This window comes from Hippocampus zosterae, chromosome 21 (assembly GCF_025434085.1).
Source record: "Hippocampus zosterae strain Florida chromosome 21, ASM2543408v3, whole genome shotgun sequence".
Classification (NCBI taxonomy): domain Eukaryota; kingdom Metazoa; phylum Chordata; class Actinopteri; order Syngnathiformes; family Syngnathidae; genus Hippocampus; species Hippocampus zosterae.
In genome coordinates, this window is record NC_067471.1 from 4,072,550 (window position 1) to 4,096,735 (window position 24,186).

The window sequence follows — 24,186 nt, forward strand, 5'->3', positions numbered from 1 at the left end:
CACTTGTATTAAATATTATTTGCAGTGAAAAAAATTCTTATTTGAAAGGATGTGCGTTGCTATTACTTCATAGATTTGTTTATACATTTAAGCAAGTTTCAGCACTGAAGATTTTTCAGGTCAATTTCTTTCTTTTGAAATATTGAGGAACATTGGGCTGCAATACGTCTTTCTTGTAGAATATACTGTACATTTAATTCTAATGTAAACAAAAGTTCTTCTACTTCTTTTTGATAACGGAATCGTTGACTTCACACTCCAATTATTTCAGCTCCTAAAATACATTTGGGGCAGTTTTCGATTATGCCGACTTAATTAATTTAGATGGCATGATGAGTGGTTTGCATGTGTGCCTCACATTTTTTAGGACATTTGTGGATTTTTTTTCCCACATTCCAAAACATGCATTTTAAGTTAATTGATGACTATAACTTGTACTTAAGTGTGAATGTCTTTAAGAGTTGTCATAGAAATACTTAATGATGAAAAAAATAAATCTAGTTTAGTATATCTCATCACTGCTAGTACACAACTCGGAGCAGCACCAAAATGCCCATTAGGAGTTTTGTCTAACTAGTTACGTAGCTATCGTACTAAAATGCAAACGTTGTCCTACGAGTGTGCAGAAATGTTGTACAGTGGTGGAAAAAAAAGATTGTTTGTAAAACACAGACACAGAAATTACCTGTGTAATAAAACAAGAAAAGAAAAACTATTATTCTGAAAGTGCTAACAGTGTTGCATTGATTTGAGTGACCCACCCCATGAAGGCTATAAACATGGAAAATTATGAAAATGGTCAGAACAATTAATTAGTTTTAATTATGTTCTTTGGACTAAATCATGTCGGTCTCTTTTTTTCTCTTCCTCTGAGATGGCTGTGAGGGTTGCGCATATGTTGAGTCACAACTTCAGAGCATAATTACTGCTACTGAATGATTATTTCTGTGATTAAACAATGTTTTAACAGTGACTGGGAAGACAAACAGGATCATACAAAAAAAGCTAACAACGTATTTTAATTGTGAGAATATTATTACATTAAATTGCAATATTACATATAAATTGGTCAGCAAGAGGGAAAGCAATTTTAGATGGTGTTCACGTGTTCCTTTAAATAATATCAAGGAATCACGTTTACAACAATATACAGTTATATTACATTTTATTTTTTCCATGACTCTTTTCTGTGTAATGCTCGGTGCCTCCAGTCAGGGGAGCTCCTCGTAAAAACTACGGACCGCAACGCGAGACATGTGGCCGAGAATTTGTGAAATCTCTGCTCGGTTTTTAGCCTCAAACAACAAGTACTACAATTCAACGAGTAGCTTAGCGATCTGTTAGCATTTGCTTGGAGGAAAAAAAAGTTTGCACGAAGAAAGCGTTTCGGCGCATCCAAAAAAGGCACGGGGGCACTTTAAAGGTGAGTAAGCCTGAAGCCACTGTGGCTTCTTTTGCTAACTAGTCTCAAGTGTTAGCTTCTTATAACGACGTAAGCAGGTGTTGTGTTGTTATCCCAAAGCGGCTAGTAAGCTAAGCTCAATATTAGCCACCTAGCCAACCTATGACCTTCAGTGCATTGAGAGTCGCTCATTATAGCCCCGATTTAGCCAAGAGTTGCTAACTGTGCTAATAGCCACGAAGCTATGATGGTAGCTATTTTTGGTTTCGGTTAGCATTAGCTCACTTGCTAACCAATAACAACGAAGTACTGTGCTCATTTCTAAATTGGGACTTTGAAACACAACGGAACCCCAAATGGGTGTCACATAGTCATGGTTTAGTTATTAAATTAATTTTAATGCTAGTTCTTCATGTTGTATGGGCAGCGGAACAAACGAGAGCTAATTAGTTTCACAACTGTGTTCGTAGTTCCCATAGAAGCCTCAATGGGGCGATTAAATATCACAATGTTGAGATTGTCCTGTGATTTACTGCCCTTCCTTTACTTTTTCATGACATATATTATTTATTTATTACACATTATAATCTTTGAATACACGAGTGTCATAATAATTTTAAGATATATCATTCAAGGAGATGACATGAAACATAAAAATAATTGTTATTCCATACAAGATATTTACCTGATATGCGTCCATTATGCATGATTTCCCATCAAAATTGTCCAAATGATTAATGGCCAATTCAATTTGAGTACAATATCGAAAGAAAATCTGGTTTATAGATTCTGAAGAAATATTATGTTGGTTTTTTGTTGGGTTTTTTTTGGTTTTGTTTTTTTTGTATCGAGGAAAAAAAATTGCCTTCTTGGGGAATATTTTTGTGTGATATCCAGCAGGACAATGATCTGAAACACACCAACAAGTTTACCTCTGAATGGCTAAAAAAACCCCGAAGGTTTTGGACTGGCCAAGTCAAAGTTTGGATTTAAATCCAATTGAGATGCTGTGGCGTGACCGTAAACAGGCAGTTCATAATAGAAAACCCTCCAATATGGTGGAGTTGAAACAATTCTGCCAAGAAGAGTGGGACAAAATTCCTCCAGAACAATGTGAAAGACTCATCACCAATGATTGCAAGCGCTTGATTTAAGTTATTAATAGCTGTTGATAGCTTACCTTCTTGTTTATAGTAGCAGTGATTGTGACAGCCCGGGGCTGGACATGACTGGAGCTGAAAGCGGTAAGTCTTTGCCCGCTGTCATGTGTGACGATTTACGGCGTGCGTTCTAATGTCATCCTCCGTGTCCTTCGTGTAGATGGCCAGGGGTCATCCCCTGATGGGAGCGACGCAGAGGAGACTGAGCGATGTCCTATCTGCTTGGGGGTGCCGGCCAGGGGAGAGCTTGCCATGCCGGACAGCTGCTGTCATGTCTTCTGCCTGGGATGCATCCTTACTTGGGCAGAGGTGACTTTGAAACATTGCATTTAGTATAATAAAAATGTGTACTGTAAAGTAAAGTAGCATGAGTGCTAGCTTTTCGTCTTGTTTTTTTTTGTTACTGTATCCTCTCATCAGTTGCAGATGGTCCCTTCTTGTCCAGTGGACAGACGGCCGTTCAGAAACGTTTACAGATGGGATGGAAGCCTGCGATGTGTGCAGGTCTGTTTGTCTAACGTTGACGCCACATTTCCTCTGACTCCTTTCTTTCGTCTTGCACGATGGGTTACAAACCTAAAATATTTTTGCGGTTACTTTGACGTCGGCATTTGTGTCCTTTTCAAGGTTCCAGTGAGTCGGCAAGTGGCTGAACCCGAAGCTGAGAGTTGCGTCTGTAGAAAGCCTTTGCATAGAGCAAGTCTCAAGTGAGTGTTTTATTTTATTTATTTCTAATCTCATTTATCTAAATGTTTCGAGGCAACATTAGAAAGTTACGATATTTTTTCCCCCCTCCTAGAAGCAAACTCAGAAAGAGGTCTAGGCAGCAAAGGTCAGAGAAGATGACCGATTCGAAAACGAAAGGACTTGTACGGAAATGTACGTTCTCACGCTTAAGTATGGATACAATTCGAGCTTGATTTTCATCCATTTGTAATATGTCAATTCCTCTACCAGGCAACGATGATGACCCGTCTTCAGTAAGCCGTAAAAAGGTAGGCTTTCGATTTTATTTATTTTTTTTAATCCTCCCGCTTCTGTGTTTTATGCTGTTAATTTACCCTACTTTTTAAAAATGTATTATATTGCTTTCCCAGGTGAGAGGATTGGAGTGCTGTGCTTGGCCATCGTCTACCTTTCTTTCATTAGCAACACAGGACATGTAAGTCATGCTTCCATTATGAATGAACGCCCATAAAGTATTTCGTGGTAGTGGTCAAGCGGTACTGCAAATGCTGTACGGTACACGAGCACCCATTAGAAGATTAAATATTTGACATTTTACGGCACCGTATCTTTGTTTTTCAGTCCAGAATATTTTGACTCCACGATGTAACGTTTTAATGAATCGTGACCTGATCATTGTCTTGCAGAACAGAGCCTGTGCTGGTGACGGAAGAAATATCGTATGAAGCAGAGCAGTGCAAACGCCAGGTACAAGAGTGCCAGTGGTTCTCTCCTGCTGCGCCCGTTTGTGCGATTGGAACCTCAAGGTAATGGAATCTTATGTACCACTCTCATATTCTTTTTTTTTTTTTTTATGGACACTAAGCCATGGCTGTTTTTTGTTTTGTTTTTTACAGCTGATAAAACACGTTCTCTTTTCCTGCAGGTTCCTCTCTGCGAATAGCAACCACGGTCCATTTACATTTGAACTCTGTTCATCTCCTATTACCTCCGCTTCATCATTTGGGCCTGGTCATTTTGGTATGTCTGACCAGTTGGTGTGTGTCCTCAAGAAATTTTTTTTTGTATTTTGCTTTGTGTTGAATATTTAAGAAAGAAAAACAGAGCGGCCGGTGCCTTGAGACCAGAATTGCCCACCCCTGACCTAAACAAACCTAAGATAACAATACTCAAAGGCATATATTCTTTATCCTCTGGGAATAATGACTAATATGAACTTACTTTGTCCGGATGGACGCTTATGTCTGTTATATACTCCCTATCTGAAGCCACCATTGGATTCACATTTTCACGCAGTTTGTTTTGTCACAGCTTTCCAAGGTGTTGTCTGCGCCATTACCTGTCCTAAAGGAGGAGACAAGCGAGGCGGAAGAGCCTCAAACTCCAAAGCGCCCACCAAAAAAGACAAAGCCCTACCGTCCAGACGATCAGGACGTAACAGTAAAGACCAGGCGGGGTCTTCCGTGTCCCACCCGTCATCACCGCCACAGTCCAGTGTGTCCGACTCAGACTCCTCCGCCAGCCAGGCCTCCAAGCCGGGCTTGGCGTCTCAGGTGGCAGGTAAACGGAAGGGCAAACGAGTAACAAACCGAAAGGCCAGCGGCAAGAGGAAAAACCTGAGAAAAAAGCCGTCGTCCGAACCTGTTGAGAACCAGTCTGCGGGCGAGGACGACGAGGGTGCCGCCTGCGGCGACACCGACAGGGGAGAGGCGGAAGACGAAGCGAAGCCCGAGATTAACAACTCAGATCAGCCTTCCGATGCAGAAGGAAGTCTTAATGCGGACCACTTGAACAGCGATTCACTCGATGGGCAACAAGCTGGCGAATCTTTAAGCAGTAATATGGAGCACGACACTAACGATGCACTCGATAAAGACTGTCACGAGCAACCTGAACCGGATGAGAACAACAGCCACTCGTCCGTTTCTTTGGACTCCCCTCCAAAAAGCCCCGAGTCGGAGTGCTCTGGCAAACTGAGCACACAAGAAGAGGAACCGACTGTCATGTCAATTTCCACCGGAGACGAGGAGAAAATAACCGCATCGCCGCCATCCGAACCGGAGAGCACTCTGGATAACCTAATGTCTCCCGATTTCGACAACGTGATTGAACAGGACTGCAAAACGGAAGTCGGCGAAGAAAGGTTCGATCGAAGCAATGACGAGGAGGCATCGCGGGATCTGCAGAGAGAATCACATGAAAGCCCCAAGCCGGCTTCTCCATGCGCTGAACCTTCCGAAGCCAACGTCGCTGAACAAGAAGCAAAAGCATTTGAGGGTTCCAAATCACCCGAAAGGGAACCGCCTTTCGTAGTTAAGAATTTGGGAGAATTCGTCAAAAATGACGATCTTTCCAAAGATGATGCTAATGTCATTCCGATGGACTGCAGTTCACCCATGAGCGAGGCCGTTAGCGCTAGCGTTTCGGAGGAAGCCAAAGAGCCCGCCGCCGCGGAGACTTCAGTCTCCGTTCCCGACGAGAGGTCCAAAGACCAAGTGGAGAGAGACCCGAGCCACGGGAGGAAGAACGGCAGACAACGACGCTCTCGCTTCCACTCCCCGACCTCCGCCTGGTCGCCCAAGAGGGACTCCAGACGAGAGTCATACGGGCGCTCCCGCTCGCAGTCCAGAGAGCGGACCGGCAGCACCCCCTCCGGCCACTCTTCCCGCCCCCGCAGCAGAGAAAGAGAGCGCGAGCGAGACAAGGACAGGGACTACTTCAGGAGGGAGCGTAGCCGTGAGAGGAGGAGAAGAAGATCCAGGAGTCGCTCCAGATCCAAGTCGCGGTCTCCATCCAGAACGAGATCACACAGACGAGGATACAGCCCCGAGCGGCCGGCGTCCAGAGATCGGTCCCCTCGGGGGAAAGAGCGAAGGGGTGGCTGGAGGGCGGGGAACGGCCGCGATGGACGGCCCTCTCATGGCAACGCCGGTCGCTTTGAGAACGGCGTCCCTTCGGAAACGTCGCCGGAACGCCAAGGCTGGTCGGAGAATCCCGACTGGGTGACAGAAAAAACCCGCGGCGAAGCCGAGGGCAGGCCCTGGGATTTTGGGGGCGGCTCCCGCTGGGAAGATCGCGGGCCGAGGGGACGCGCCGGCTTCGAGCAAGGCCGCGGCGCCGGCCGGGGAGGCGGTAACCGCGGCTTTCACAGCCAACTGCAGGAGGACGACAACCGGAGGCAGCCACGGAGCAACTCAGGAATGGGCAACAATTCAGGGAACGATGCCTACAGTCGCTTTAATGAGAATCGCGGGGGCGGACGCAGGAAACCGGAGTCGGACCCGGGCGACTCGATGCTGGACCGCTCGGGCTGGTCATCAGCGTCCAGCTGGGCGGTGCGGCGGACACTCCCTGCTGATGTTCAGGATTATTATTCCAAGAGGGAAAGAGGGGGATCGGGAAGCTGGACTCGAACCGAAGAGGAGCAGCCTGCAGCAGGTAAAGCGAGAACAACTCCGTCCCGCAATAAGTCTGTCCAAAGTTTTGGATCACTTCATACAAGTTAGATTAAGTGCTACGTGTATGGCAAACGCACATCTTCCATTTCTCTCATTAAAGTGTTTTCCAAAAATATTTTGGGGTTGCTGGAACGGATTAATGGTCTTTCCATTCATTTCAATGGGGAACGTTTATTTTGACACACAAGGTACCTCCACACTCCAAAATGATGTCTGAATTGGAACCGCCTCTTCGCCTTGTACTTGTAGATCCGGCGAAGAGTGAACCTGCACCAACTGCACCGGGCAACGCTCCACCGGCACCCGTGCTGACCGCCATGCCTCCGCCGCCGCCTCCGCAGCTGAATGTCCTTCATCATCACTTCCCCCTGCGCGGCCCCGTGCCGGTCAATTTGCAGCCCTCAGCGCAGTACGCCGTGACCCCGCCCATCCCCGTGCACCTCCACCCCGCCGTGCCGCTGCTGCAAGTGCCTGCCGTCGGCACCCAGGGGCTGCCCCCGCCTCCTCCGCCGCCCCCTCCCATGCAGCAAGGGGGCCAGACGACAGCAGCTCAGCCTGATGGGCAAATCACGCAGGTACGGTATGAGGCATTTAAAATGATGCCTCCCACCACTAGGTGGCTCCATTGAGTTTGTGTAGGGTTTCCAATGCAAATTTTACATGCAGGAAAATCCCTGATCCGTTTGATTTGCCTAGATGGTGAACACGATGGGCGCTTACGGCAAAGCGGGCCTGCTTTCCACGCCAACCAAAGTCGTCCAGCAAGCCGCCAACCAGGTGCTGCCGTCATCGACAACACAGCCAGCTCAGCATCACAAGGCTCAAGCCGACAGCTCCAAAAAAGAAAAGGTACCCCGCCCACCTCCCGTTTTGCGTTGAGGATGAGCGTTTGATGTGCATTTCTGTCATATGATCCCGTTTTTCGTTGTTGTTGTTGTTGTTGCTGAAGAAACAACAGATCCAAGAGAAAGCTATAAATGAAGTGAAGACGGCTATCAAACCTTACTACCAAAAGAAGGAAATCACAAAGGACGAGTACAAGGAGATCGTCCGCAAAGCAGTTGAGAAGGTACGCTTTTTGGGATATCTCCTCCGGCCGCAACGTCGATCTTATCTCATTTCATATTTTGTTATTTTTATACGCCCAGGTGTGTCACAGCAAAAGCGGCGAGGTCAACTCAAGTAAGGTGGCCAACTTGGTGAAGGCCTACGTCGACAAATACAAGCACGCGCGCAAAAAGTGAATCGGCACCTCGCCGACCCTTTTGTGTGCAGCTCAAGTGCAATTTCCCGGAGCTGCAATTTCATCTCCAAACTCGACGATGACAAGAGAGCCATCATTTCTTTTTGTTTTTTTTGTTTTTATATCTCTACCTTTTATTGAACTATATAGATTTTGTTTCTATAGATTGTCATATTTTGTTAGGAAAAAAAAAAGACCCAATCAGAAGTTGTAATGCAAGAGCCCTTTATTTTGCATAGATTCCGACCTGCAGAGCTACTGTAAGGGGAGCGCGGCGTGTTGCATTCAGTGGGTTGGGCGGGAGGGAGATTTGATACAAAGGAAAAAAAAATTGCAATATCATGTCTACAAGTATGGATAGAATCTCCTGGCTGGTACAATGAAATTCCTTTATGGAATCGTGATTATACAGTCTATTAAAATATGTTCTTTAAAAAAAAAATCTATAATATTTCAGATGAAATACTAGTCCTGACATTATCATCGGATAACCAGTCGGCGACTAGTCTGGAATATAAAATGTTGTGGGAGGGGACGAATCAGGTTAAATGAACCCCCGCCTGAAAGATTGATGAGTGTCCAATGCATTAAGATGAGCTGTGCAACGTATCCAGGGAGTAGTGAAATAAAGTAGCTGCTTCCTGATTGGCTGTGGGTTTTAATTGGGGCGTGGGGAGCTGGCAAAGGATTCATGTACTCTTGTAAGAATAGCAACAGGTGAATGTACTATTACGCCATCTAGCGGAAGAGCGTATAATCGTTCTTGTTTCTTGCTCGGCGTCGCGGCGATGCAAATTGATAGGGAAACGATGGCTTAGTTAAATCATGAGCCGATTCAATTACACACGATTCAGTTACAGTTGTGCCTTGAGATACGAGTGAGCCGGCTCAATATTTTTTTTAAGTATCTGAGCTGTCGCTCATTGTCAAAAGTTGCCTTCGAGTTGTTTCATGCCACTTGCAGGTCATGTTTACGGTTAGTTTAAAAAAATAATAATTTAAAATATTTTTTTAAAGTCACTCCGTAGCTTTGCTTTTGATAAATCAGTTTTAAGATTTAATGCAAAACCAAAGCTATTTGAGCGCAAATGGTGCAAGGATCACTGTTACATTGCCCCCTGGTGGCCGAGGCGCAAACACAATGGCTTCTCCCATTTATTACAATACGGAGGTCGCTGAACCAATTGAACTTGTATCTCAAGGCACCTCTGTACTGCACAATGGCAGTTGAACTTCTATGTTGACCACCAAGGGGCAGCACTGCATTAAAATCAAGGTATTTAGTGGTTACCTTCATGCTTGTTAACCCTTTCATGCACCCTGTAAATCTGATCATGTGATTAGCTGTCCACTGTAGTAACCGCTGTGCCTGAAAGGGTTAAAATACTCCATACTTTTTTTTTTTCCCAAATAGGATATATTTAATATTGATGCCACTATGTAAATTTTGAGTTGGACTGATTACCATGAGATAAAATATTTTAATAATACACTATCATATATAAGCCTGAACAGGATCGTAACCTGAACAACAGCCTTTCTGCCCCCCAAAAAATGAGTGACCTGGATTATGGATTTTCTTTTGATCAATTGGGAAAATGATGAGCCATTAAAAAAAACAAATTATTGATGCAAAGCAAAAAACAAATCACAACAACCGGTCCTTGTTATAGAGGAACTTTGAATTTAATTGGACATTAATTACAGGATATACACGGTGTTTCATTGAAACAAGAATGTAACACTGCCCTCTTTGCCCCCCTGAGGCCCATAGACGGTTCGACAAACTCTCCAACCTGTGGGGCGGGGGGGGGTGTTGTGGGGGGCGGTGTCAGAAAGGGGTACAAGGCGGCTTTTACGTTCTCAGTGGCCTCGACAATAGAACAGAATTTGCACAAAATCAACAGTAGCACATTTCAGTCTTGACAGATGAACATGTAAAGCATTGTCTTTTCGAACAAATTCATTACAAATTTCCCCAGTGTGGGTTTTGTTTGTTTTACAGCTCCAATGCATTATTCCCCCATTAACATCGACATAAAAAGCATATATTCAGTTGAACTCAATAGATATATATATATATACATATATATACAGATACAATATTATATAAATATAGTAAAATATTTTAAATTACATTGATTTTCACGGTCTTCCATAACAGGATGTTGGACAACAACAGTTTGGTGTTGAGTTAGTGTTGGAAGCACAGTGCGCCGCTATTTGTGGTATGCTTGCTTGCCAGCGTGACATTTTTGTTTTTGCAAGTTTGACAGGCGTTTTTTTTTCTGACCATGCTAATGTGGTCAAATTCAAAGTATTCCCCCAAAATTTTTTTTTGCCTCCTCTTCCTCAGACATGTGCGCGCTACTTCTATATCAGCAGGATCTTAAAAGAGTACAGTTTTTTTGGTTTTAAATAAGAGTCAAGTGAGTTACTCTGCAGCTCCCAGTGTTGTATGCTATAAAAAAGGCAGGTTTGTGTTGTCTTTTGCTCTTTTTGTGTACAAGGAAAGGTCACAAATACTGAGTGGGCGGCTTCATAGGCCCACGTCTGTGTATGGAAAACAAGTCTGGGTTTTCCAACGGTGTGCTGAACAATAAGTGCTTTTCAGTACAGTATACAAATTTGCTCAATTAACAGTTATACGTTTGGCAAAACAAAACAAAAGTTCCGATGAGGCTGAACAAAGTCTAGTTCGCACCGTTTTGTCAGCAGGACTTGTCGACGTGTGAGGTCACAGCCGCACTCGCGCAAAAAAATAAAAATAAAACCGTACCTGAGTGTCAGCTGCTAATTGTTGTTGTTTTTTGTTTGTTTGTTTGTTTTCAACTCTCCTGACGACCTCAAACTGTATCTCATCGTTTCTTTGAGGCACGTTAAATTTTTCAATTGTAACAAAACTACAAAAAAAAAAAAAACAAGAACAGTAAGGGTAAAAGACAAAGAAGTTATATGGAGGACCAGCTATTAAAAGGGGGCGTGGAGGGGGGCGGGGCACCAAACTTGTGGTGTGAAAAAACAGCAAACTGTACAAGTCCGGGTATACATTCTCTTGGAATGGCGTAGTCTCTCTCAGTCAAAGCCAAGCATCAAAAGTCTTTGTTTCCAAAATTTGATCTTCATTAGTTTGGTGACTTCAATCCGGCCCTTAGTGTCCGTCAGGGTGCTCCGTGGTGGCATTACGGACCCAGTCGAGGATGATGAGGCTCATGCAGCCGATCATGACCACGAAACCGCACAGGAGGAAGGCGGTGGCCTGAGGGCGAGGAAGAGACAAACAAATCCAGTTGAGCTTGTTTGCACGGGCGTATAAAGGAACAACGAGGGAAAATTTGCAAACCTACCCCGATTTTTTGCATGGATTTCATCGACTCTTTCTTGACCAGTTTGATGTAGAAAGCCGAGGGTAAGATGAAGATAAGCATTGCAGCGGCAGATGCACCTGTGCAACCAAAAACAGATTTAGAATTCAACAACTACAAAATTTACAACATTCAAGTCATTTTTGTACGATTTTTTGTGGCATAAAATGCGAGACCAAACTTGCCGCTATTAACGTGTCCTATGACCCGAACAACTCATTGAAAAAAAAAACAAGTGAGATAATTTTCAACTTATGTTAAGTGGAAATCACTCAGCATACATCTCCCACATTTCAAAGTGCCTCTGATAAACGTCAACAAAGTTCAGATGTTCTAGTAGGCTTTTCCTGACGTTCTTTGTCTTAGTACTTTATTGTGTTTTTTTCCCCCCAAAACTCACCGATGAAGCCGAAAATGTCCTTAATGCTGGGCACGAAGATGACCATGATGTTGGTACCGGCCAGCAGTACTACAGTTATGATAGTGTGGCGGACCCAGCTGAACTTGGAAGCGCACAGGAACTGGTTGATGGAGGTTCGGATCTGCAGGAAGATGAGATGTGTTCACTGGAGCCCAAAAACTGAACAATAGGTTTTAGTTGACTTAAAAATAAAAAATAATGACACTTACAGGGAAGAGTACCACGGGTACGGTGAGGGTGACGGCGGTGAGCACAGCCAGGCGAACTATCAGCAAGATCACGTCGAATTCTAAGTACTTGGAGTAGGTGTGCAGCAGCTCGGATTCCACGTGCACTGTGGGGGAAAAGAAAGCGGCAAAAGAGGAAGATTAATTACGGTCATTTCCATGGACTTCTATGGCACGTCATTAATAATACATACTTATTTGAGGAGTAAAAGAGACACAAAAAATGAAGTCAGCAGAGTATGGATTAAACCATGGATTATATTTCAAAACAAGCAAGACACTCACTTGAACATTTGTAGCGCATTGTAAAGTGTTATCAGTTATCAACTTTAACTTAATTGGTCCAAAAATTATGATTCATTCGCTAAAAATCATGGATCTGTCCATCTATGCCATGCTCTTCCACTAGAGGGCAGAAGGTACAACAGAAAATGTTTGGCGTTCAACTCAATAGGACAGTCGTGGGTGAATTATGACTAAAATCACCATCAAGCTCGATAATCATTTTGTTAAGTGGGGGTTTCCCAAGTAAAATATGTACCTTGGCGCAATAAAGGTAAGGAAACAATGCTCTTAATACTTGTGACGACACTTGAGCTTTTTGTTCCACAGACATTTATATCTTGCATAACCAGCTTGAGCGATTATGTACCTTCTCCTTGGCGTGAAACAGGAACGCAAATAGTACTTGCCGTATGTTGGCATCAGGTGTCCTTTTCACATTGTTACGTAACTCTTTGCCTCAGAATCTGGCTGGTTGTACTGTCATAGTTGTTTTATTTAATTTGGATTGACGAGACTGCTTCCCTTAAACTTTGGACATATGGTATTTGGGACGTTGACCTTTTGTTACGTTTAGCCTGGCATTAATTAACTTCCCGTTGGAAGCGCTGAAAAATACATTATGTCCTACTCTTGTTTACACCCTAGGATACATTATTATACTCGTATATCGCCATTTGAATGGTATTTCGAATTTTTAAAGTCCAAACACACAGCTGAATCCACAAGTCCCTGATTCCACTGCGAAAACTCGACTGCGTTTTATGTCGTTAGAGTCTGCGGGGCTGTTCGCTTCGATTGGTAACTTACTCATTATTGCTAGATGTAGTGCGTTTAAAACGAATTTAAGAAGATAATTATGACACAAGGAGTATTTATATATTCGTGGTTATTTGTGTATCGCAGTGGTGTCTTGGCGAAAAAACGTCGGCTTGCTAGCTCATTAGCTCATCCGTCGTCATGTATGTCGACGGAATTTATTTGATACTTTTTAGTAATGTGATGCTTAGGTGAAATGCATATGGGTATTAATAGGGAAGAAGAATTTATACTGCTAAAAATAACAGTCCTCATAGTCTCATTAATAATGTTTAAATAGTACAGTGGACCAGCTTGCTAATTTAGAAAACCTGGTTTTCTAAAGGGTAAAATGGTGACAAGTGGTTTTCTTAAACAAAACAATGAAACAAAAAAAGCGAAGTTAACTGTGTCCCTTATACCCGCGTTGCATCAAAACAGGCCATAAATCTTTCATAATTACGGTCAATAAGATTTGTTTTTTTACAAATTGAAGAAATGTGATCAATTTTCCCCTTAAAATTGAATTCCGTCTGTATAAGCTAATATGTTGCCTGCACACGTGTTCACCCCACTGGAGCAACTCACCATTGAAGGTCAGGTATCCAAATAGGGCCGCCAAGAGGTACATGACGAACATGGCCAAGAAGGACACGTTGGCAACTCCTTGCATCCTTCTCTGGGAACGGCTGCACCGACGGGAGAGAAAAAGGGCCATGTCTTAAACAATTTTTGATAACAAGAACAAACCGACCTGTGTGGTCAGATAAGGGAGCAGCTGTGGTTTTTGCAACTCGGCGTGAAAAGAAACGTACTCTTTGAGCTCCTCGTACATGGGCAGGATAGCTGGGTGGCACACAAAGGCGAAGGTCAGGATGGGAACAGCGTAGACAGTCTAGGGAGGAGAGAACAAAATGCATACTCAAAACTCTTGTCTAAAATCTCGACGTAGGTTTACTTGTTGATCCCCTTTGTACCTGAGAGTTGAAGACAAAGTATTTCGGTGTGCAGGCATCACTGTAGTCTTCTGTGGGAGCGTTGTTGGGAGACACAGTGGTGTTGGGTTTACTCAATGTCTCATTCACAGCGTTGATATCAGGAAGCGGGCACGGGATCTGGAACTTCTTGATGATCACCTGCAGAAACAAATCATTATTTTTGGTATGACCCGGGTGTAAAGGTTCAATGCCATTTTGTGTGTGAGTCATAAATAACGCTTTTGTTTATGTGATTTCCAGCTTGGAAACAAAAGATGTGGTTTCTGTGGAATGGGGGAAACGTTATTTTTTCTACTCACCACAATGAGGAAGAAGACCATGCAGAGGAGCGACAGGCCGCTGGTGTATCCAAGGTAACCTAATGAAGCAAAAGAGATCACCGGCTTAAAAAAAAAAAATCGTAGACTGCCGACTTGGTTTCATCAATTTGGTAATGATACTTACCTAAGTTCCTGAGCAGTGAAAGGGGCAAAATAATGAAGATTGACACAAGCAGCACCAGGTAGTCTCCGTTAGTGTACCATTCACTGGAAAACACAGAAAAAAACACATTTGTCACCATTTCCTCCAGTATGAAAAAGGAATGGATCTTAAACCTTAAACGCAACTGGATTACGCTAAAAAGTTAAATACAACTGAACTGTACTTAGGCAGCAATTCCTTCACGTCTCACTAGAGGGCGTGTGCCCAGATGCATGCACAGATGATTCTGCGAGCAAAAAAATGACGTGGCTGCGAGGCAAGGTTGCTCCGAATGAGCCAGCCAATATCACACACACGCACACACACACACACACACACACACACGCCCTTGTCTCCATGCGGCAGCAGCTGCAGACGACTAAAAGGGCTCTTTGAAGAACCAGTTGGAAAGAGGCCACTCCCCCTGCCTCTTAGTCATGTGCCCCCTTCACCTTAAAGTGCGCACAAGCTGTCCTTTCACCTGTTTAATATTTCATCATTTCTGTTTATATATTAGTTCATCGGGAAGAAAGCAGCATTTTGCCTGACTGTTCCATTTGTTCAGTTTTGATGACGCCTACATCAGCAGTGGTGTAGAAATAAACTGGATTTTCTCGATTGGTGATTCTTAACCACAATGTTGAAATTGTCTAATTTCAAATAATGGATCTTTTTTTTTTTTATTTACCGTATAAAAAGTATATTTTTTCTACCTGTGCCAGGGACATATTGCTTCCTGCTCTTCCACTTTAAAAAAATTATTTTGAAACAATAGCTGATGATAATTAACAAAATTTAGGTGTGTGGTTTTTGGTTCCAAACTGTGGAGAAAAAAAAAACGTACTCACTCATTACTTCCTGTAAAAGCCTGAATGACAATGGGCAGCTCGTACTTGACGATGTAGAGGTAGCTTGACATGGCTGCAATGATAAAAATAAAGCATTCAAAATAAAAAAAGTAGCCTCCAAGTGAAAGGATTCCAAGAAGCATTTAGCATGCTCAAATATTTGCCACGTGATCGAATTTTCCGCGGAATTGGCACATGCTTGCGGAATGACTCAAGTTATTCCTGGAAGTTGCTTCTCCCTCACCCCACCCGCACTCCTTTTTTTTCCCCCGACGCCATTAAGACGGTGATTGTGCCACCACGCTCACCTCCGATGTTCTGCATGGTGATGGAGCAGGAAGCGGCCAGTTTGCCGGGCATCCCGAAGGCTTTGTAGCCCAGCTGCTCGTACACCAGCGCGCCTGGAAAGACAATCGGAGTAGGCGGAGTTAAAAAAAAAAAAGTGGTCGGGGTGTGACGTCTGGATTGCGAACTGCTGACTCACCTCCTTCATTGGCCGTTTTGAGGAGCAAATGCACGGAATACAACGAGAAGATGGCGACGGCCACAAGGAGGATGCTGGAAGGGGATATTTAGCGCAATGCGTTAAAAATTTGTTTTCTATGCGTTCGTACATCTATTTTAGTGTCTTTTGCGTTACTCTGGCTTGTTCTTAATTTCGATTTATGCGTCAGCATACGGTGTAGACCGACAGTGAGTCATATTAGCATCGCTGGAGTCTTCCCATATTGGTATCCTCTTGCGCATCTTCATGTGGGGGTATTAATAGGGTATGGAAATTAATCTACAGGTCACTTGAGAAGGCACAGCTTTCCCAGTTGGATGTGACCATCTTTAGATTGTGCGCAAGGGGTGGAAATTTTCTAGTAAATTTCCGTGGGAAGTGAAGCTGGACGTCAGTGCGAACCTGATACTTCTCCTTGCCCGCATACGAGGGCATTGCTGTACTCGGTCAATTTAGTTTTTCACTTTTCACAAGCTAGTCAGCATTACACCAAAACAGTGTTTCTTAAAGTCCTGTGCTCATACCACTTGTGGAAGTTGGGCTCCCTCTTGTGGTTCGCCAAAGAATAATAATTTCTGAAGAGTAGTTCAGTTGTGTTTGAATTTTTCATCCAAAACATTTGCGTTTTGGAACTCTTTGTTTTTAAACCTGTATTGAGGTCCAATTTTTTTTTTGGAACTTTGATGTGCAATGCATTTTAATTGAATTATTTCCTACAATGAAGCCGAATGTCAATATTCAAACTGTGCTCAATGGTGTGGTGGCTTAAAGAGTGATATTAAATATACCCAAAAGTTAAACATTTTGAAACAGCGTTTCATGCTGTTGAATGGAGAAGTGTCTCCAAATTTTTGTCTGGTCATGCTCTTGGGTATAAAACATCAAATTTTTGATGAGCGCTTAGGCCTACTACACTACTTTATTATAACATGGGCCATAGTGTTTGTAGTTGGTAATATAATTTTTTTTTTTTTGGTGGTGCTTTTTGTCACAAGCTTCACAAGCACTGTCATAAATTTCCTGAGTCATTCACTGCCATCGCTCCCAGTTTCAATGCAAATCCGGCATCGGTCACCTTCAAAACCAAAGGTTGCAACTTTGAAACTTCCTCCCTGAATTTTGCAACCGTATTTGTACCTGCTGTTATATAGCACGCTTGATCCTATTGCATCAGCCACTTTTTTTTTGTAATCCCTGCCACACCACGCCCTGACAGATAGCCGTCTTTACTCGCATTCATTCTCTCAACCGGATTAGCCCGTGCTGGAGATGTGGCCACTCCCTTTGTTTGTAAATTGACGCACGAGGAAATAACACCCTGCTTCTCCCTGCTTGTTCAAATCCAAAACGAGATGTCCCAACGGTGCCTTTCCACAAATTGTATTCTGTGCAAACATGATAGTGAGTCATCGTTACGCCTGTTTGCACTGATCTGTGCTCTCAGAGTCAAGCACTTGCAACAGCCGTGACCTTGACGCCTACGAAAACCGTTGTTCAAAAAAAAAAAAGCTTACACAAAATGTAATTTCCTACTTTTGATGGCAAAAAAGAGAGTTTAAAAAAGTCAGATACTTACACAAATAGCGCAATGCCAGTGTTGGCCATGGCGTAGGACAGACCCAAGATGCCGCTCCCCATGATGGCGTTGCCCAGGTTGAACACGGACATGCCAAAGGAGGCATTGCCTTGGATCTGTGGATGGAAAGAAAACCTCCCAAAATCAGAAAAACCTCCCCCAAAATTTGGAGTCTTAGCTTTTAACTCATTCACTCCCAAAGACGTATTTAAACGTCTTTTCAGACTTGGTCCAAAATTGGCTGGTACTGAATGAGTTAACATTGAAAAGTCAGAAACGAGTCTTACATATTCCGTCTCATACTTCTTCTTGCCAGAGTTTTTGTCCGGGAGGAAGTTCTCACTCTCCGGATCTAAGTCCGCATATTGCCTTTAAAGGACGAAAAAAAAAAAGACATTTCATTTACACAGATGCTTGGATATGATTTATTTGTTGCGTTTTGAAAGTCTTCCTCACTCATTAAGCGGGACCTTCCTCGGGCAGTCTGGATAGTTGTAGTCGTTGCTGTTGGTGCTGCTGTTGTCGTCTTCACGAGACAAACGGCTCATCTCGGTTTGTTTCATGCTGCCGGGGGGAAGAAATGATTCATTTGATTCCAATCGTGCACCACCCCCACCTCCACCCCCCAAGTGGTCTGGGAATAATCAATATTACAGTGTGCCCGCTCGCTGCTTGGTCATGTGACTTATCGGCGAAGGGAGGGGGAAGGAAGAAGCACGCGGGGGAGGGGTGAAGGGGGGGCTGTGGGTGGGTTGGGTTGACGCACCGGCAGTGGAAAAATACCAGACCGGCATTTGAGTTCACCTCAGCCCGCTCAATGACAAAAAGCCGCAGTGTAGATTTTTTTTTTTTTGCGCAAAATGAATTTGAAAGCATAACGTAAAATAATAAAAAACATTCCAGGGCGTGTCAAGTCCTTTCCAGCACATAATCCCGATGCAAATTGCAACGTGGTGACTCAACCAATCAAGTTAATTTCATCTTCAGAAAAGGACGTATTCTATATTTAGTTTTTCAAAGTGCCCAGACGCGCGACCCACCCAAATAGGCCACAAACGGTGCGCCCAGATCATTTTAATCACATTACGTGGAATGACCGACTCCAGTGGAAACAATGGCACGTGTTGTCCCTTTTTATGGGCATGGCCCCGGTCCTTTTTCTTTTTTTCTTTTTTTTTTTTCCCACCCACTTGAAAAACCACAACCTTTTTTGTTCTTTTCCAAGCATGCATCCTATAACGCGTATTAAGTCATGTCTGCAGAGTGTATCATCATTCAAAAACCGCAGACTCGCCGGCGTCTTTTTAAAGAAATTAATTTGTTGACAGAGTAATAGATGAGAGGTATTCAAATGGGAAATCAACATTTTCCTCACTGGTCTCATTTAAAATGATGCAAAACTGAAATAATAATAATAATGACTGAAAGTCAACTAACAGTGTTAGTGAATTAGTTTGTTATTAAAAACATTTGAATTCATGAATATTTTAAACCCGCGTCTTTCTTCCTCCGGCTTTTCTTCCTGTTAGAGGCATGGCATGCCGGCATTCTTACCTTTTGAACGAAGATGACAGGATGTCTGTAAAATCCCTTTGCAAAAAATTACAAATAAAAAAATCTGGCAGATTTGATCAGATTGACGACACCAAAAAAAAAAGACTCCAAAAGCTGTCTGATCCTCAAGAAAAAAAAATTAGAAACAGACAAAATCTGTATGTTAGGTTATAAACAGAAAAAAATTGACAAGACAAATCAAAACAAAGCGAATCGCAAAAATGGACTCTTCGAATACACAGTGGAAACGGAGGTTTTCAAATTTAACCCAATTTTCACACCAAAGAATACGTTGCGCACCGAAAAGGCATGAGTGTTCAGCTAAAGCGAGCGATGGGGATGTCACCCTTTATAAAGCATTGCATCAGCCGGCTCGAAAGGAGGCGGGAGGGCGAGGGAGGGGGGGGGGGGGGAGAAAAGGAGGGGGGGGGGGCGGCGACTGGGTTCGGCAGAAGGGGAGGAAGCGCTTTACGCACCTCGGCTGATGACGTCGCTTCTGTGTACAAACACTGTGACCTAAAGACACTCCCCTTTTGGAAAATGATAGGAATGCTGGAGTGTACTTTTACACAATGATGTTCATGTGTTGAACTCATGAGTGGGGGGGTGGGGGGGCAAGAACTTCATCATTCGGATCTCTAAACTTTTTTCGGTTAAGGCCATTCAGTCATTCAATCATTTTTTTTCCCAAGCCTATTATGCTTTGTTTGTAATCTACGCAAATGTAAAAAAATATTTATCAATATTGTAAATTGTAATTTTCCCATTGCGGGACAAATTTCAATTGTTATCGCAGAAATTGGACGAGAGCTTTCGGTGGAATTGGATTTCCTTAAATGAGAATTAGGTTACAGCTCCCCCTCCCCCACAGATAGATTAGCCCTGAATTCAAGGTAACGAGTGACCCAAGAGGCCGGCGTGTCTGTCAGTCCACATTAGCCCCCCCCTTCCCCCCCCTGTCTTCAAAGCAGACCTCCCAGTCACAAGCAGATTACGCACAAACGCTGTCATGTGACATCGGTTATTCTGATCCCCATTCACACACTCTCCTCTGCTCCGGTTTCTAGTTTCTTATTCATGCAATCGAAGACTGTAAAACTGGGGGGGGGGGGGGGGGGGGGTTAATTATCAACTGGCATTTCCGCAGACAAAAGGCGACTCGTGCTAAAGCTGCAAAAATCATCGTAAAAATGAAAACGTGATCAAGTGGATCCTTGAGAATCAAGTGAGCCAACTTAAAAGCTTTTCGAGACATGAGCAGTCGTACGAATGTTTTTTTTTGTTTTTGCTATGACTTGTTGTACAACAAAGAACAATTCTTCCTCCACGCCCCCAAAAAAGACTTCTATTTATTACTCCACCAGCCAGTGCCTTTCTTTCCTTTCGCTAAATCTGCCTTTTTACTGGTTAGACCCGTAAAGCAGTATCACTGTCACCTGTATATGCTTTTGTTGTACTCTACGCAAACGTAAAAAAAATATTCATCAATATTTGCACCATTTGTTGTCTCTCAAAACTCAAGATATGATTTTGTCCCATGGCCTTTTTCTAGGCGGCACGGTGGGCGAGTGGCTAGCATGTCGGCCTCACGGTGCATGCGCCTGCGGCGGGTTTTCTCCGGGTACTCCGGTTTTTCTCCCACATTCCAAAACCCGACCGATCACAACACAGAACTGAAAAACTTGGCCGTGAGCCCGGGTGATGTTGTAATGATGGGTGGCCAACCCGCGGCTCGCGAGCCGCATGCGGCTCTTTGGCTGGTCCAATGCGTCTCCCGGGCTTTCACACGACAAGCGTCGAAAACGCCTCGGCAGTGGCAATGCCATTCAAACAAGGCGCTAACTACACAGAACGTACTGTGTCGGCCTATCATCAATCCCGTTACTTGATTGACAACCAATCAGATGACTGCATCACTGCTCAAGCGCAAACAATGGCGCTAAGCGCTAAGCTGGTCAGCGAATTACCTCTGATTTTAAGGCAGGGGTGCCCAATACATCGGTCAGAATCGACCGAGAGCCAGCTAACTGGTCCCAAGTCGACCGCAAGAGTTGGGAGGAGGAAATGGGTCGGGGGAAAAAAGGGTATGATGTGGCTCTCTGTAGTAACACAGTAAAAAAAAAATTGGCTATTCGTCTCTGACTGGTTAGCCACCCCTGCTGTAGCAATTCACACAATTACAGAGACTCACTCACTCACAAAAGGTGAGTGAGTCAATTGCTCTCCACCCGTTCAGATTTTGCTACTCCCTTTTTGATCAACAAACAAAACAAACTCTGCCTTCATTTTTTTTTCTCCTATGACTGATCCCCTTGCGAGCAATACGGGGTCACGGCACAAATGCCGCGTCTGCACGCTAGAGCTAATAGTGCTGACGTTCTCTCCCCGGCGAAACAAGGCTGTCAGTCAAACGTCGGAAGGAGGCAGAAGCCACGGATGCTGAAGGCAACCGAAAGGCTGGCGGCGCACAACAATGCGGCTCAACTGACTTTTATGGATGTGGCCGTGGCTTTGCATTGTCGGTGAAGCTTCAAACAAATTTGCTTCCGCAAAAAAAATCATTTGGGATGGAGCAATTTTTAATTTTTTTTCTTTAGTCCTGTGTGACAGTGTTGAAGTGAAGGCTAAATTTGTACAATGCAAGGATTTCTCAAAAGATTTGGAGTCAAGACACTAAACAAAATGTCTGGGTGCTGTTTTTCAATCCAATCCCTTTATGATAGGAAACCAGATTAAATTCCCAAATTAAAAAATGTAAAAAAAAAATATATATTTTTGAATTTTTAAATGTAAATCTTTTTAAATGTAATTTTTTTTTTTAGCAATAGCATTAGTATAAATGTCCACCCCTTAAATTTGCTTCGACACATTTTCCAGTTTTGTCTTTTTAGGATTTGCGCCACAGTAAACTGTTATAATTTTTAGCATCCTTAATTTATTTACGCACACACAAAAAACAGCAAGTGGGCTAACTCCAGTTTGGTAATTTTTTTCAGGATAGTGCATCAAAATATATCTTGGTGATTTATATGACACTGATTACACAGCGCCGGTACTTGTTTTGACAAAACAAAACAAAACAACAAAAAAACGTGGCTGTCATTTTGCCAAATCTAATGATTAGAAATCGCACAAATACTTTTGTCTAGAACTGATGTCACCTTCAATTTCCCCGGTTGGATCTCGTATTCGTGACATCTAGTTTGCCCGAAAGAAAACAAACTGTCTACTCAACCCTTTCACGCACCAATAATGATAACCTGTAATCCGATAATATAACCAGCTGTCCCTGAAAGGGTTAAACCAACACCGGAACCCTCAAGTGCTCAATTCACGCTAACGGTGTGGCTAGCGAGCATGTCTTCCTTTTGATTCCATTCGCAGCCAATCACGTCCTCGGCTACAATTACGTTGCATAACCCTGCTGACCGGATAAATGCTTCCTAGTATATCATATCTCTCTCCCACCAAGACCCCCACCGCCCCCTTGCTGCATCAGCACCGATCACTTCAACCCCACCAACGACCAGGGCCACACTAACCCCAGACTGTAATACATTCTACTTCGAGCACAAAAGGCGAGGGATTTTCTTCCTTTCCAACCTTAGTCACCCTGCCCCAACTGTGATAGTTCTTGGAATACTGCGCCTCCCCGGAGGTGTTTTCGTTACAATATAGACAGTGGGGAGGTCTCACGCTCTCCGGGCTTTATTAGGAAAATAATAGGGGTTGTTGGGTTTGTATCGCCGCAAGGGGTGGGCTAAAATGTTGCGGAAAGGTACTTTTAAGTACAGCTTGAGATCGTGAACACTACCTGTACAATTGTACATATTTCAGACAAAATTTCCAGTTTTGCCCATTTGTATCCTCAAATCGCGCCTCCGTTTTTCGGCTCCGCATCCGGCCACAGGAACATGCCCGCCATTTTTTTATTTTTTTCCACGAGGGACACAAAGGAGGCCGGTGGTGGGCATCAGACTGTAAAGCAAACAAGTGGCCACAGAGGAAGTAGGTTATCTTTTGGGCAACCTTGTCACGTCGCACAGCCCTCCCCTCACGCACGTACGCACACGCTCACACAGACGCCCGGATGATCCTGATGTGATGTGAATCCCACGGCCCGCTACGTAAACATTCGTTAACTAAACACACCCGCGCGACGTAGGTGTGAATGGAGTTAAGCAAGCATCACGGGATTAGCTGCCGTGTTTTGACCCATTGCGGGTAAACTGACATGTTGACTTCCACGCTTTGGATTTTACGTAAGGGAAATCTTAACGATACGATATGGAACAAAAATGTCACAATGTGTTCTATACCGAAAATAAAGCATTGCCTCTTGTGTGGGTGGTCGTGCTAACACGGTATTGATACAACTGCTAGTACTACTTAAGACGGGACGGCAGCGTTTTAAATTTAAACCGTATTTTCCGCACTTATAAGGCGCACGTAAAAGCATTCAATTTTCTCAAAAACCGACAGTGCACCTTATAAATGCATCAATATTCAGATTTCTTGAACGGACTATTTTAAATGTTGTGTAAAGCGCTTTGTTACTGCTGCAGTGGTTGTGAAAGCGCTATATAAATAAAGCTGCATTGTATTGTATTGTATTCCTTTTAGCGTAGCTCCATCTAGTGGATGCATAATACAACCATAGCCTTTATTGTAGCTTCTATTCTATGCACCTTATAATGCGGTGCACCTTAAATATGAAAACTGTTTTAAAACAGGATCAGTCATTGAAGGTGCGCCTTATACTCCGAAGTGCCTTATAGTGCGGAAAATACGGTACTAAATGACACCTCTGGGAACCCACGTAAAAAAAGAAATGCTTCCGCGTTTCAACTCGCAGCCCCCAACCAAATGATATATCAGCGTGGCGCCCCAGCGGCCGCAAAGCAAATCTCGCCCAGCTTTTTCTACATGAGTTATTAAATTAAGCTAGCCCTGTGTCCAAATGTGCCAGAGCATCTCTTGATATGCGGGCATTACCTTAGTAATCCTCTTAGTGGTGGGAAAGTGGTTTAGCGGGCGCATTCTTTTTGACAGGAGCACAAATGGGATGGTGGGGAGTGAGGGAAAGCGGAGAGGGGCGGGGGTCACGTTAGCCTTAGGGGCCCCGATCGGGGTGAGGGAGGCCGCCCGTCTCAATCTTTGAAAACTTTTCACCCGGGATGGCCCTGTAGCCGCCCTGTGA

At 43.8% G+C, this 24,186-nt stretch overlaps 2 protein-coding genes across 5 annotated transcripts; one reads left to right on the forward strand and one right to left on the reverse strand.

Moving 5' to 3' along the window:
• The first annotated feature begins 1,214 nt into the window (after positions 1-1,214).
• On the forward strand, positions 1,215-10,281 carry scaf11 (SR-related CTD-associated factor 11). 4 transcript variants are annotated; one of them, XM_052056088.1, is made up of 15 exons: positions 1,215-1,423; positions 2,597-2,646; positions 2,723-2,871; positions 2,983-3,066; positions 3,190-3,269; positions 3,362-3,441; positions 3,520-3,557; positions 3,660-3,724; positions 3,936-4,055; positions 4,175-4,269; positions 4,561-6,687; positions 6,957-7,282; positions 7,404-7,556; positions 7,657-7,776; positions 7,856-10,281. In XM_052056088.1, exons 2-15 carry the CDS (start codon positions 2,628-2,630, stop codon positions 7,949-7,951), a joined length of 3,552 nt encoding a protein of 1,183 aa, XP_051912048.1. In that variant the 5' UTR covers positions 1,215-1,423; positions 2,597-2,627; the 3' UTR covers positions 7,952-10,281. The 4 variants fall into 4 exon arrangements, with proteins under 4 accessions (XP_051912048.1, XP_051912051.1, XP_051912050.1 ...); XM_052056091.1 differs by having other exon boundaries at positions 7,666-7,776; XM_052056090.1 differs by having other exon boundaries at positions 2,989-3,066.
• Positions 9,615-19,340, reverse strand: slc38a2 (solute carrier family 38 member 2). Its single transcript, XM_052056182.1, has 16 exons — positions 18,987-19,340; positions 17,889-17,996; positions 17,720-17,801; positions 17,433-17,548; positions 15,836-15,909; positions 15,660-15,752; positions 15,352-15,424; positions 14,486-14,568; positions 14,341-14,399; positions 14,021-14,179; positions 13,859-13,938; positions 13,632-13,732; positions 11,946-12,070; positions 11,716-11,857; positions 11,298-11,395; positions 9,615-11,209 (listed from the first exon to the last, which is right to left on the reverse strand). Exons 2-16 carry the CDS (start codon positions 17,993-17,995, stop codon positions 11,102-11,104), a joined length of 1,500 nt encoding a protein of 499 aa, XP_051912142.1. The 5' UTR covers position 17,996; positions 18,987-19,340; the 3' UTR covers positions 9,615-11,101.
• Positions 19,341-24,186: the final 4,846 nt, after the last annotated feature.

Bases quoted from the DNA above. Each gene is read 5' to 3' on its own strand.
- scaf11 (XM_052056088.1), top strand. The intron at 3,270-3,361 runs GTGAGTGTTTTA...CCCCCCTCCTAG, and splicing joins TTGCATAGAGCAAGTCTCAA to AAGCAAACTCAGAAAGAGGT. The intron at 7,557-7,656 runs GTACCCCGCCCA...TTGTTGCTGAAG, and splicing joins ACAGCTCCAAAAAAGAAAAG to AAACAACAGATCCAAGAGAA.
- slc38a2 (XM_052056182.1), bottom strand. From the start codon at position 17,995: ATGAAACAAACCGAGATGAGCCGTTTGTCTCGTGAAGACGACAACAGC. The intron at 15,425-15,659 runs GTGAGCGTGGTG...TTATCATTGCAG, and splicing joins CACCATGCAGAACATCGGAG to CCATGTCAAGCTACCTCTAC. The intron at 14,180-14,340 runs GTGAGTAGAAAA...TTGTTTCTGCAG, and splicing joins TGGTCTTCTTCCTCATTGTG to GTGATCATCAAGAAGTTCCA.